This window comes from Rissa tridactyla, chromosome Z, assembly GCF_028500815.1.
Source record: "Rissa tridactyla isolate bRisTri1 chromosome Z, bRisTri1.patW.cur.20221130, whole genome shotgun sequence".
Lineage (NCBI taxonomy): Eukaryota > Metazoa > Chordata > Aves > Charadriiformes > Laridae > Rissa > Rissa tridactyla.
The window spans coordinates 23,138,083-23,152,899 of record NC_071497.1 but is presented as its reverse complement, the minus strand read 5'-3'; the positions used below and the strand labels follow the sequence as shown (position 1 = coordinate 23,152,899).

The following is a 14,817-nucleotide window of genomic DNA, read 5'->3' as shown; positions in this document are numbered from 1 at the left end:
ATCCTTTCTTTAATTGGTTCCAGTTTTCCTAGGAGTAATGAAGCTGATCATCCCTGAAGAGAGTGAGGCTTCTCTCGCACTGGGAACAGTGGCAGATGGCAGCCGTTTTGGGAGATGGCATTTCTTCGTGCAGTGATCTGTGGAACAAATTATTTTTAGTACTGAATGAAGAAAAACAAATCCTAAGTGAAGAATTGTAAAATAATAATTAAAAATTAACACCATAAAAATATTGAAATGTAGATTGTTCTCCTCAGTGAGTTTTTCTTCTGCAAAAAGGTTGTAGAATCAGAATTACTTTAGTTCTGAGGTACTTGAAATGGGGAAAAATATAACATAGACCACTAGTTTTCTTAAAAAATACATTCTAAAAATTAGTTCTATATAATAGCACAGTTATTTTGCAGCAAGGTGTGCTGTGTTGTTCATATACAAAGTTTTGGAACTGCTGCTTCAGTGCAAAACTAAATTAATCCCTAACTTTGAAATCAGCGTTTCCATCCCCACAGTGCCAAGATCAGCGTAGTAGTTGTAGCAAACCTACAAGACCCAAGAAGTTTTCAAAGAGATTTTTTTTTCACGTTTTGTGATTATTTTATTAGCATGGTAGTTAGCTCAGTGTGGTCATTTGTTTGTATTTGTGAAAGTGCAAAGGGAACCTAAGCAATTCATTCACTATTTCTTTGCAACTTTCCCATTTACACGAAATAAAGCTGCTATAGCTCATGTCCTGCTGCATTCTCTTAGCAGGAGAGTGAGCCAGCGCAGACCAGCAAGCTGAGTTATGAACAAGTTGTGGTGTGGTTAGGTTAGGTTAGGTTAGGTTAGGTTAGGTTAGGTTAGGTTAGGTGCTGAAATGTTTCCTAAGGGCTGGCTACATCCCAATAAACTTGCTCAGTCCGTAGGTTCTTGAGGGGAAAAAACCTGTGGTTGAAAACCAGTCTTTTTCATTCCATCTCCGTCAGTTTTATGAAGCCGCTATTCTGGATTGCTCTGGGTCACCCAGTGCCTTCTCTAGTAAATATATCTGTAATATAATAATGTACATATTCTTTTTATTTTCTTTGTTATTTTTTTCCCTGCTTTTTAAATGACATAATAATAAATAGTATTAAACAAGATTAATGCCTTTTAGTGAACTGGTCCCATTTTCCTGTTTTGCATGTTTATGCAGATCTGTCTCAACTGTTTCTTCTCTGTTATTCTTCTTGCACTTAAGTGATATTCAGAGCTTTATTATGTCATGCTCCTTCTGTATCTGCTTGGAGACCATTTTTGACTGTCGACTGCAGTCACAAGAGCTTTTGGGAGCTGCTGGTGCTGGATGGAAGCCTTCTACATGTGGTAAATTAAGGACCTTATTCGCATTGTGTTTTAAGCAGCTGGAGAGGATCTGATACTTTGGTATAATGAAATAGCTGTTAAATTAAGAATATTGTTAAAATGAAGAAATACCTGTCATGGACATTGACTGCAGAGACCCCTGATTCAGTCAATCTAATTCAGTCACTTACTGGTGTGTCTACTGAGTATCTCAAATGAATATAGTAACTGAGTGGTGGATTTCTATTTCTGGACCTCTGATTTGGTTCAAAGGTTCATAAAATTTCATATAGCTAAGTATGTCCCTGTTGATTACAGATCTGAGGAAACTCAGCTGTGATTCTTCCAGCAAGCGTCCAAACTAAATTAAATTAGGAGATTGTATTGTGAAATATCTTTTTAATCATGGAAGTGAAAAAAATCTTTTGTTTTGTTATTAATATTTTTTTAAAAAAATCATCCCTTTCTATTAATAATAATGAGTTAATTATCTAATTATTTTGATTTTTTTTTAATATTTTTATAAGCTTTGATGATTTCTTAGTTCAGTGCATAATTAAACTTTCCTCGGGGGGTTCTTCTTCTCCGTACTGTTGTGAAAGAAATCTTGATATCTTGGAATGGCCTTTTTTTTTCCTTTGTAGTCCTCGAATATCAGTTCTTAACACTATTATGTGCATAGCAAGTTACTGGGTAGAAAGAATGGCATTTTTAGGAGCTCTCACGTTCCTTGAGTCCCTGGAGCACATATATGTATATGGAGAGACCTATATAAAAAGAAATTATGTATGTCTCAGCAATTGCTGAATCCTCTAGTGGTCTTTTGGCATTCTAGGCTGTCGGGGGGTTAAGCTATTTCACAGTTTGAGATGAAAGATGGAGGTGAAAATCTGGCCAGTACCATTTAAAAATATTGAGCAATGCCTCTGAATATCTTTGGAGAGAGAAAGCTAAAAAGAATACTGTCATTATGGGATTTAAAAAAGCGGGGAAATGTGGGTAGGCAGAGTTTAACTTTGTGTGCTTAAGCAGAATTTAGAATTTAGTTTATGTGATCATAAATGTCCTTTCGTTGTAAAAAATCTCATGGAGTATTTGGGTTAGGTTTTTTATGATGATCTAAGGGATGGGGGTTAAAAAAAGACATAGACAAACCAGGTAAGTGTTGTTTAACACATATTTGTTTTTTGAAATGGTAGTGGTTATGTGCTGCCTGCCAAAGTAACTAAGGTGTATTATTCAGATGTATTTTAATGTGAAGGTTTTGATGCTGCACTTCTGAAAATATGGTTCACAACAGCTCTAAATGGTCTAAGCCTCTTTTCCGCACCCCTTGCTGAGATGGTAAGGTTTAAATGCAGTCTTTGAGAGAAGCATTTTGAGCCTGCTTATCCACCAGCACACATTAACAAGTTGTTTTCTTTACATGCATTGATGTAGACAGTGTTTATAGCAAAATATCAATAACTATGAAAAGCTCATTTTGCACAGAGATGCCAAATTTAAATAAATATACTATGCAAATAATCATTTTTGTGCTGAAGCTAAGTACCAGACTTTTACAATCCTCTGTTTAAATTGGCATTTTTGTAGCTGGGCGGGGGGGCTTATGCATATGTCCATGTATAATAAGTGATAGAGCAGTCTAGCTTCCCTATTTGAATGAACTAAGCATGTTTCATTCGGTAGATAGCTATATCCACAAGACCTTGTGGACAAATTTCTAATGATCTGCTAGAAAGTTTGGTTCTAACTCTGGATGCCAGAAACATTCTAGAAAATATAAGATAGCCGAGCCCTCATGTGATTTTATGAAAAACGTGTTCTTTGCCTTCTGTGCTTTGCATGCAGAAGGTGTTTGATGCCTCATGACTTTCCATATGACTTAAACCCATGAACGTCTCTGCTCTGTGGCGTTGTATTTAGGATAAGGAGTACAGCAGGAACTCCTGCAGGCTGCAGGGTCAAGGACAGGATTTTAGATAACTTACAGACCGTAAGTTGATGCCTTCTGATGACAGGAGAAGGTCTTTTTCATCCCCTAGTTAGGGGGAACTGTGTTAAAGGCTTGAGATCTATATCTCCCACCACTATATGGTTTTAAATCATTTGCATACTTAATAAGGTGCTGTGGGACAATAACTAGGCTGCTTGAAGTAGTGAGACAAAATCAGTGTCTTCGTCCTCTTTGAGTACCATAAGATTCTTTTTGGTTGTATACATGATATTTTGGGGACTACAGACTATTGAAAAATGTCTGATCAAAAATTTTGGTAAATCAGCAGCTCCAGCGGCTATATTTTGCTACTCTGAATCATAGTCCCATCAGTTCTTTTGTAAGATTTAAGTCACTCCAGTATTTAACCATTTTAAATTTGGATTTTTAAATTCAAGAATTGCAGGAGTATGTTTGTGAGCACAGTTGATTCCCCTTCTGCAAGGAATGCTTCCAGGAGTACAGCTGGTGCTACTTTATCACTGTTTATTGCTTCCTTTTTATTCCTGTGTTAGCATATCCCCACAGTATTACAGCAAGGTAGTGATACAGTTTTCTGATTCGGTCTTTTACCCGGATTGTAAAGGCATTTTCAGAAATGGCTAGTATCCTTGTTCTTTGCATTCACCAACACCCTCTGATAGGCTGCTATGAATCTGTTTTGGTATACTAATGATTTACAAAATTAACTTCTCTCCTTTTGTTTTAAGTAGCTTCAGGGAGTCTCTGATCTAAGTTGCCATTGTGTGCAATCTGTTTACTTTGAATGTGTTTCTCTTTTTCTGATCTGGTGTTACACAAATTTAACAAAGTGTTATGTAGATATATACATACCTATATAAATATCTATGTTATGTTTATTTCATATTTTTACTGTGTGGCATTAAAAATATCAAGTTTATTTGAAGTGAAAGATTGATTTATATATTACGTTTACATGCAACATGATGGAAATACATTACATAATTTCAGGTGAAAATAACTTCAAAATTTTTCTTACAGAGTGCAGACTTGGTAAAGGTATATGAGAGTTCTTTATTTGAAGAACCTTGCAGAACACTGATGAAGTACTTGCATTAGATTTCAACACTGAATAATTTGAAGAAATTTGAAAGCTATGAACAGGCATAACATCTTTGACCTTGACTGGAGTTTAGCCTTCTCTGTGCAGCTCAGGAATCGGTTCTATAGGAAGAGTTTGCTCACTCTTTCATTGTGTTCTCTTTTTATTGCTAGCATCATTCTCTGTTCAAATGAGGAAGTAGTATCTTGAAATTAATGCATGGTTATTATAACAGGATTGGCTGAAAGCAGCTGAGAGAGTGTATACTTTAAATTGTGCTGTTCAGCTGTTCTCTGTCTTCTTCATTCATTTACCTTCCTTGCTTTCCGAACCGGAAAATGTACCTAGCCAAGCACGCAGGCCGACACAAATACCTCTGTATCTTCCAAATTAAAAGTGAAAGTTGCATTTAGTACATTGCATAATTGCAAGTATATAAAGTGTGCCTGAAATCCTGTACTAATTTCTGTGTCATTTCAGCAAGTCCCAATTTAATTGTTATTCACAGCCCGTTTTAGATACCTGTATTTGTTCCAGAGTGTTTGATATCCATCATAGTTTGAATTTAGAGATGCAGAATTGTAAGGAAATCCTCCTCAGAAATATGATTTTGAAATGTTAATATTTTTATGAAACAGAAATGTTTGTACTGGATCTGTGGTCCTTTGTAACTTCTGGTGTTTTCTACTTTCCATGTTTTCACCTCCTAAATGTCATTATATAGTAGCTGAAGATATTATCACTTTAAAATATTATTTTCCTTAGAAGAAATTGGCACAGCTGAGGTCAAGAGAAGTTGATAGGGATCTGCAAACATAACCCGTTCCACTGAGAACTACTAAGAAACTTCTTCCTTTGTAGCATGTTAGGATTTTTTCTGCTGACAGGTGAATATGTTAGCAAGTATGTATTCCATAATTACATCTTAAAGTTTTTTAAAAACTCAATGATTAAATAGCAATTTCTTCTATGAAAATTGTGAGATGAAATTTTAATACCTAAGTTTAACTCAACATTCTTCTGTTCTCATCTTTTAAATTGAATCAGTGCTTAAGGTATCATTTTTCTTGAATTGCCTTTCTGCATATAGAATTCTTTTTGAAATCTGTGAAGATGGTAGGTAAAAAGGGAGGACAAAATACCATTACTTTTTTCATCAGATTTTAAAAGAAATTTTAAAATACTGCCAGTTTGACATGTATTTGATATGTATCTGAGAATGGAAATATTTAACTGTGTTGTTAATTTATTCTTTCCTTTGAAAACCCACACAGCATTTGAGATATTTGATATTATCTCTTTTTCAGTCAAGCTGGTTACTATACATCTGTATTCTCGGTGTTCTAAATACCTGGACCCCTTCATAACTCATTTAGCACTTCCGTGATCTGACTGACAGCATTTACAGGCTAATCACAAGAATCAAATGCACTTAAGCCTTACTGTATGTTCAAAGTTTGGCCCTTAATACCAAATAGTACATTTGCTAAATGCAAACCAGCACTTTTTTGGTAATATATACTTACATACATACATACTTAAATTGGCCTTCCGGTGTCAATTCACGTATCTAGTATGAGAAGTTTGCAAAATGACCACTGGTAAAAGAAAGTGCGTGTGCTTATGTTGCATACCTTGAATTCACTGAGTGTTTCTTTAGCTTAATTCAACACCATCTTTCTTTGTTTTCAATAGTATTGCAGTGGAGGGAGGAACTATACGTAAGTGTGGTGGCTTGACCTTGGCCAGCTGCCAGACCCCCACCCAGCCGCTCTCACTCTCCCTCCTCAACAGGACAAGGAGACAAAATAAGATGAAAAAGTTACTGAGCTGAGGTAGAGATGGGGAGATCCCTTACCAATTACCATTACTGTCAAAACAGGCTCAGCTTGGGGAAAATTAATTTAATTTATTGCCAGTTAAAAGTAGAGTAGGATGGTGAGAAACAAAGACAAAAACTAAAATACCTTGCCCTGCTGCCCTCTTCCCAGGCTCAAGAGCTTTCCTTCATTCCCAGCTCCTCTCTCTTTCCACCCATGAGTGGCACGGGGGATATGGGGAATGGGAGTCAGTCCACGACAGTTCCTCTCTGCTGCTCCTTCCTCCTCACCCTTTTCCACTGCTCCAGTGTGGGTCTTCTCCATGGTCCTCTTCATGGGCTGCAGAGTTATTCCTGTTCCAGTGCCTGGAGGCCCTCCTTCCCCTTCTTCTTCTCTGACCTTAGTGTTTCTAGGGTTGTTTCTCACGCCCTTTTTCCCTCACTCCTTAATGCCTAGGCAGCATTTTGCCCTTTCTTAAATATTCTTTCACAAAAGGACCACCAGCTTCACTGGTGAGCTCAGTTACGTCCTGCGGGGGGCCATTGCAGAGCAGCCCCTGACCTCTTCTCGCAGACACCACCGCTGCAGCCCACCCAATACTAAAACCTTGTCACCGACACCCAATACAGTAAGATGGAGGGAAAAAATATAAAGGGATGAAAAACAGGTCCATGCATACAGAAATTTGTTTGTTTTGTTTCTTACTAAGGTTAACTTCTTTATTTCTTTTAGTATCAGTTCAATTACAATAAAGTTAATTTGTTGTTGTAACTTTTCTAAACAAAAGACTGGAGGAATTTTCTGAAAGACAAACTGAATGCATTGGGAGGAGGATGTACCATGTGTTTTCAATCTCTAAAAACATACAAAGAGAGATCAGGCTTTTATTTTTATTCTCTTGAAAGATGGAAAGGGGCAAATAGCAATGCAGATGAGTAGTTGGGTTTTTGGCTGTGTATATGATGTGTAGCATGCTGAAAATACTTTTCTTGCATTGAGGAGTGCATTTTTTGTGTACTTTTCCTTCTCAGCCATTGTTTTTGAATAATCTAATTTCAAAAATCCTTCAAGAGTACTTTTATTTCCTCTTACCTGTTTACTGATCAGCCTTGTTTAGATTTGAACTGTAGTTGAAGTGATGAGATGAAATGACAAAGAAGATACAACCTCCTGTCACTGAGGTTGTATCTTCTTTGTCATTTTGGGTTATGTTCCTTTTTGAAAAGTTGCCTATTTGCAACTTCTTGCATACCACTACTCTCTACTAGTGACAAATACTGTTTGATTAAATATTTATTTAGTAAGTCATCAGGAACATCATTTACTAAACAGTGTGAAAACGTTTTAGTAACCTTTATTCCTGTGTGGACAACTGAAGGCATTGATTGTGCAAGAACCAACACGTGCATTTAATTTTCAGCCACTAGTGGATATCATTTGCCTGCCTGGGCTACTCTGATATTTGCTGGCCTTTGCTTTTTAGATTTTCACCATGAGGTATCTTTTTGAGTCTTTGTACAGTGCCTTACCTGGTTTTGCGTCCTACATTGGTCTGTATTGGTGCTTGAAGCCTGAAGAAAGCTTGGATAGTTCTACAGAAGCTGTAATATCTCCGTGGCTGATGCATGAATATGCAGTAGGGCAGGCTTAACATTGCATCTTAGAAAGTATTTTCAATTTGTAATTTAGATGTCCATTCTGAAAACACTTTCTTAAATTTTTCACAATTTTATGAATTTAGAGTAAGCAATTGATTCTGAAGGGACAAGGCTTAATTAATCCAGAGATTTTTTCTATCAGAAATGATCAGAAAATATGAGGAATTCTTATTAAATAATATGTGAAAATTTAGTTTCATATACAGCTTTAAAAATAGTGCATGAAAAAAAATATTTTTGTCATAACCAGAGTTATGTTTCACTTCACAGTGATGTAGTAATGTCATTTTCTTTTTAGTGGTCATTGGCAGCTCTGAAAACTATGGTATTTTAAAATGGAATTATAACAAGGTGTGTTAATGATGTACTAAAGTTAACCTTATATTTTATTATTTCAGTTGTTCATGGTGGACAATGGAGCAGATGACTGGAGAATAGCCATGACTTATGAGCGTATTTTCTTTATCTGCTTGGAAATACTGGTGTGTGCTATACATCCCATACCTGGGAACTATACATTCACATGGACAGCCCGGCTCGCCTTTTCTTACGCTCCATCCACAACAACAGCTGATGTGGATATTATTTTATCTATACCAATGTTCTTAAGACTATATCTTATTGCCAGAGTTATGCTTTTGCATAGCAAACTTTTCACTGATGCCTCATCTAGAAGCATTGGAGCATTAAATAAGATAAACTTCAATACCCGTTTTGTTATGAAGACTCTAATGACAATATGTCCAGGAACTGTACTGTTGGTTTTTAGTATCTCATTATGGATAATTGCTGCATGGACTGTCCGAGCTTGTGAAAGGTAAGGTTGTTCTGTTTGTTTAGTTCTTTCTGTCTGTCTTTCTATTTTTCTCTCTTGTTTTGCCTCTTCAGTTTTGGATCCAGAGGACCTAAATATTTAATGGAATGGAGCTTCCAGGTCCTTGATATTTTGAGTGTTGATTGCGTTGTATTCTGTATCACAGATTGTCAGGAATGGTTTGCCTTTTAATCTGAAGGACTTCTGCAGAGAGGTCTGTGCCACGCCGTTTGCTGTAGCACTGCAATTTGATTTCAGTGTTTTGATACAAGTTTAGGTATGTTTGCTAAAACATGGCAGAGAGGCACCATAAAATGTCTTTAAGAATAATTGTTGATATTCTGCATTGGTATCAGCTTTCATTTATTTTGTTTGCAAGTTAAATTTATTCAGGTTAAGATAGATAAAATAGCTATGTAAAATTCCAATGAAAAATGTTGTGGGTTTTTTTTTTTTAATTTGAGTTTTATTGTGCTGTAAAAAAAAGGGAGTGCAAAATATTATTGAGGAGTTGGCAAGATCAAAAAAGGGGAACAGACAGAGCAATTACAGTAATATAATTCTTTTTTCTTCTGCTAAAAAACAGAAAAAGTGCATTTGAGAGGCAGGCTTTCATTCATTTCAGCCAGTTTTCCAACCTCCTCCTCCCACAGACTCGAGTGTAGGTGCAGAATAAATGGCTATCAGTGCTGACAGCTTGAAATTTAATTTCTCAAACATAGTTTTAACAAAAAAGAAATGAGCTTCTGATTGGACAGGATTGCTTAGGAATGTGCAATAGGTTAACTCTAAGGAAACAATTAGGACGATTCTCTATGAAAGATTTATTGCCTGGGAGAGCTCCTAGATCCTGGAATGAAATTCTCCTCACTTAAGCTGGAAGTTCTTCAACATATTTAAGGCATTTCTGCTGCTAGTTGTTGACCGTTTTGTTTTTCATCTTCCTTTCCATGTCTGCCCATTTTATAAGCAGTTTAGGGGAGTTATTTGTGACAGCTAGCTGATTTAAATCAGCAGCTAAATTGCATGCCAACTGTTATGGTTATGTTACTTTTGGAAGTTACTCCTTGCATTACTTCTCAATTTCCTACAAAGTAAAATAGCTGATCTGATAAACTGTGTGTAGAGATCGTGTTGACGTTGTAGTTTTTATTGTTAAAATTGACAGAATTGTGGAACGTAGTTTGTTACAGTAAATGCTTTGTGTCAATGTGGTTTCCTCAGGTTATGGAAAGACTAATCATTTAAGAATGTTCTGAAAATGCCATGTTAACAGTGACATATTGTACTTTCAAAATATTCCCCGTAGCGGAAGCAGGCAGAGCACCCTAAATACCAATTCAATGTATAATAGTTGTATTTTAATAAGCGTGGTTTTATTTCAGACGTAACTGACTTCTGCAAAGCCTCTCCTCTTTGTTTCACATTCTTCACCTCTATCCTCACCAGTTTTCTTTGAACAGAATTACTGCTCAGGAATTCTTGGGCGTCTACTCAGGCATTTCCCAAATTGTCACTTGTGAAGTGTCTCTGAATAACCTCAGCATCCACTGCTGTCACTGTTTTACATATCACTGATTAATAATCTGTAGTATTATGGTTACTAAAAAGTAGCATTAAATAGTCATTAAGTTACAAACTTTTTAATAGGTGCACATTTAAAATAAGCTTATAAAACTTGTGCCTCTCACAGTGAAAATTACTGAAAAATATTAACTACCATCTGATACACGTTTGTAAAACGTATTTATTTGTTGGTATAAAGATGGCACGGCAAGAAATGTGTAGTGTGTAAGTAATACTAAAAGTAAAAGAAGCAAAGACTACCTCACACAATTTCCAATCAGAGAGAGTGAAGACAACACTATCACAAAGTTTTGATTTTGTGAGTTTTTATTTCTTTTTAGAAACCGAGGCACCTCTGCATCACTGTGATCCTGGGAAGAAGTTTATTTGCTGGTGTTACGGTTTGAGAAAACCCATAACAATTTATTGTTGTTTAGGCAATTATTCTATCACCCGATGACCCCTCCCCACCCTGGAAGGGGAACCAGGGAAAACAAGGAAACATGAGGGTTGAAATATAAACAGATTTAATAGGATAAGACTAATAATTAACAAGAACAGTAAAGAACCAGTTTTGATCCCAATACTAATATAGGATATACAAGAATTATACTCAGCCCATTCTATCAGTAGGAAGCTGTGCACTCCCAGCAGGGGACAGCAAATGTCGGACACTGCGAGCGCAACGGCTTCGGAAGGAAGGGAAGGGCTCAGGGGTCTGGCACTGGGGCAAGGAGTTTCTCTGGATCACCGCCATCGAGAGAGAGAAACTACGCAGCAAACTTTCTAATTTATATCGAATGTGACGTCCATGGTACGAAATAATCCTGTTGGCCAGCCTGGGTCAAGTGCCCGGGCCTCACTCCTCCTCATCCCTGCACCTGGCAAGGCTTGAAAACACTCAGACCTTGAATCCCACAGAGCCTAGCTGGCTGTAAAGTACGTATTTTCACAAATGCAGACACTAGAGTCTTCCAAAAGTGCAGTTTTCCCCAGCATTAGCAGAGAAGTTAGTCCTGCATCGCTCAACCTGGGATGGTTTGGTTGGCACACTGATCTCAGGGTTGCAAACAAGGCTGAATCTTCTTCAACTGTTTGCTAAACTAGTAGTGGATTTTCCACAGCTTTAATTTGCAGTTGCAGTCCTTAATATGACTCTAATGGTTTGGACAGTAGGCTGGATAGCCACTGACTCCTCTAAAACTGAAACAAAACACAACTAAAAGCAAGTTAAATATCAAAGTGACTATCAGATTAATATGTCTTTAGCGTAATTGCCTTCGGTCAGTGGAGTCCAGTGCAAGATTATGTTCCTTCACATTTAACAAAATTGTTAATTTTATGTTTCAAAGCCACTAAAATTTTGGCTTTGGGAATTAGATATTTTTGTCATTCATGCTAGCTGCACAGCCAATTTTGCGTGTTTTGCTTCAGATTTACCCTTGGGGGAATATATAAGTATTTTGCCAAATGAATGATAACTGGCTCTAGATTCCAGTTATTAATTAGCCCATCAAAAACCTGTAGATGCATAGCCCATAGAGAAGTACCTTTCTAAAAAAAAGCTGTCATAAGAAAACCCCAAAACCCCATGCATCAGCATGCTCTTAACATTCTGCCATCTGAAGCTAACCATCCCTTCTTGTATAGCTGGAGACAGATAAAATAGCCATTTGTCATGGCAAAGGACAAATATGGCTTGCCGAATCCATTCTCTGCTGTGTAGAGTTGTAGACCTCAGAAGATGTCTCCTGAGATCTTAATGGCTTCGATTTTTTTGGTAGTTAAAAGCGGGGTTTTTTTCTCAGTTTTAACTAGAGGGAATTTGTTTGTTGGAATAGACTGTTTTATGCACACAAAATGATCCTGAAAATAAATGTTATCATTAGAAGGATTATTTGTTATTCTGCTTGACACTATACATGAAATCCTGACAAATTTTGATACATTTAACAGAAATGAGGAATCAGGCAGCATTCTGGTGGCATTGTTTTGATGAGGGGGCATTTACCTGAATGAAATTTGGGGGTGTTAAATGGTTCTCAGCATCATTCTAGCACCAAGCTCTTTAATTTATGTTATATAGTAGTTTTACATAAAGCTTTGCACTAGTCGTTTTAGTGTATCTTCAGTGTATGAAATCAGTTAGCTGGCTATCCAAATTGGAACAAGATGACGATGATGAGAGTTAATAGAAATATTAAAATCTGGAAATGGGGATGAAACAGTCTCACGCTATTCCGTGTCCTCAGTGAAGGGAGAAGTTGCAGTAGGCAGTGTCCTTACTGTGAAATTGTGGGTGCCCCGCAAAAGCTGTTGCTGCTGAATGACAGCCTGATTTTGAGACTGTAGTTCTATTTGGAGTCAGATTCTTCTCATTGAAGGCTGTCCTGGGAATGGGAAGGAAGATTTGGAAGCACCGCCTTTCATAGAGAGGAATGTAACATGAAAAAGTGTCATTATCCATCTCTGTAAGAAAAACGCTGTAGACAGGTTATGGGTTGAGGCAGGCAAATTCACCATCTGAATAAAGACTTCACTGCTTTGATGGTCATTTGACTGATCACTTGATATACACTGAACTAAGGCAGGACATGTGTCTTTCTCAGTGCCTTAATGGCTGTATTGTTGGCTCCCAGAATGCTAATTATAGCAAGTGACACTTTGGGTGGGTGAGCAACATATTTTCCAGGATTGCAGTTTAAGGTCATCCACGAGGGCAGAATGTGGTACAGATGATGATGGTGGACAGCTAGCTGAGTATAAATGGGTTGCCAGGACTGCAGAGTAATCTGGCTGAGGGAGTTTGGGAGGAAAAGATGGGGAAAGCATGGAGGTGTTGCTGTATACATAATGCCAAAAACTCTTGCTTTTTTTATTGCTCAGGTTTTAATGTCTTTTTTGAGGGGGAGATTACACTACATACATTTTAATATCTGCCTTTTCATTGCCAGCATCAGTATATTGCTGTTTGTCATATGTGGGCTTCATAATGAAAATCTAAATTTTTTATTAGGTCTAACTCAATAGATGTTTGTCTTTATAACATCTCTGAGGCACACGATCTAGAATGCTTATGAATATGTTACTTTCATATATGAATTATGAGCCCTGTAAGCAAATTACTTTTTTGCAGTCTCCCATACTGATCTTGTTGCTGAAATAGCTCTGTACGTGGTCATCAGTTGTTGATAGCAGTTAAAATAGAAATATTTGGTTTCTGGGAAAAAAAAAAGTTAATATGTATGGCATTATGTCATTGAAAAGTCTGACAAATTTCCTTCGCTCTTCTGGAGAAGACCTGTCTCTGCTGTAAGTGTGCTGCTTTTCTAGCTTATGGAGAAGGTCGTCGCTCTTGTTGATCTTTTATTTTTTCTGTGGAAAGGAAGAAAGAACCTTGCCTTATGAATGCACACATGGCTATAACATGCCCATGTATCAGGGCAACATGAGCCACATGTGCCCACGTTACACTGTTGTATGTCCAGAACAGGTCATATCACATGCCCAGAGTTACTGGGGATTTACAGCAGCAGGACTGAGAACAGGAGTGGATTTTCTGCTTCCCCAGAGAGCACATTTTTTGGCACCATTCTTGGTTCTGTTTGTACCTCTCTCTAACTTCTGCCAATGAAGTCAGTTCAGATTGAGCGGTTTGTTTAGTCAGCATTTCTTCCTCACATCAGTTTCTGCTCAGTATTCTTTCCTTGCTTTAAAAAAAGCAAAACCAAAGAGATAAAAAATACTGTCAGTGCATGAAGGTGAAATCCATTTCTGCTCTTGGCTCATTCCTGTTTTCTACAGATAAATAAATATCTGTCTTAATTCTTGTAAATATGATCCCACCACAAAGCTTTCAGTAAGCAGCTCACACATGACGACTGCTAGGCAAATATTAAGGATTCATTTGATACAAGCATGGGGATGCACCGAGACTTGCAGCTGTAATTCATGCAGGAAAAAATGTTTCTTAGCTACCTAAATTCCTTGCAGTATGTGTCTGACTTTTTTGGTTGGTTTGAGGACGTTATCTGAGGTTGTACACTGCACGTGTAATCCCAAGGCCACACGCTGGAAATTGCCTTTGGCAATCTCCGCAGTGCCAGTGTGAAAATTCTTGCTAGTAGTTTAGGAAAAAAAAAACAACCAACCAACAAACAAGGTTTGGGTATTTAGTTTTAAACCTATTTTTAGCCCCAAAAGCTCAGAAGCAACGACGTATCATTTTTATTTTTTCTAGCTAAAATGCTTAATTACTGTCAACAGATCAAATAATGTTTGTGTATTGACAGTGCTGGCTGTTTATCACAGTTCTTTACCTTCTCTTGGCTCACAGAAACTAAAATGTGCTACTTGCAGTCGGGTTGCTCCAGCGGTGGCAAAAGTTAACTGTTAAATATTCAACACAACAGTGATCAAAGATGACCCATCATCATCTTGACTTGAATCTGTGCTATGAATGAATGATTCTCTGCCTCCTAGTCTTAATTCCTGGTTTTGCAGACTGAGGTTTTGCTGACTGATTAGCTGTAAATGTTAGGTTACTTTTTTATAATATTTACATCTCAAAGCAACTC

General features: G+C 37.2%; 1 protein-coding gene across 2 annotated transcripts in view; it reads left to right on the top strand.

The window, feature by feature from the left end:
• Nucleotides 1-14,817, top strand: part of KCNN2 (potassium calcium-activated channel subfamily N member 2) — a 128,144-nt gene that overhangs the window by 65,266 nt on the left and 48,061 nt on the right. For both annotated transcript variants that reach the window (XR_008463710.1, XM_054184925.1), the window contains exon 5: nt 8,259-8,677. Coding sequence is in view for 1 of the 2 variants with exons in the window: in XM_054184925.1 (XP_054040900.1) it covers nt 8,259-8,677 (419 nt within the window). In the remaining variant the exon portion in view is untranslated. The remainder of the gene's footprint in view (nt 1-8,258; nt 8,678-14,817) is intronic.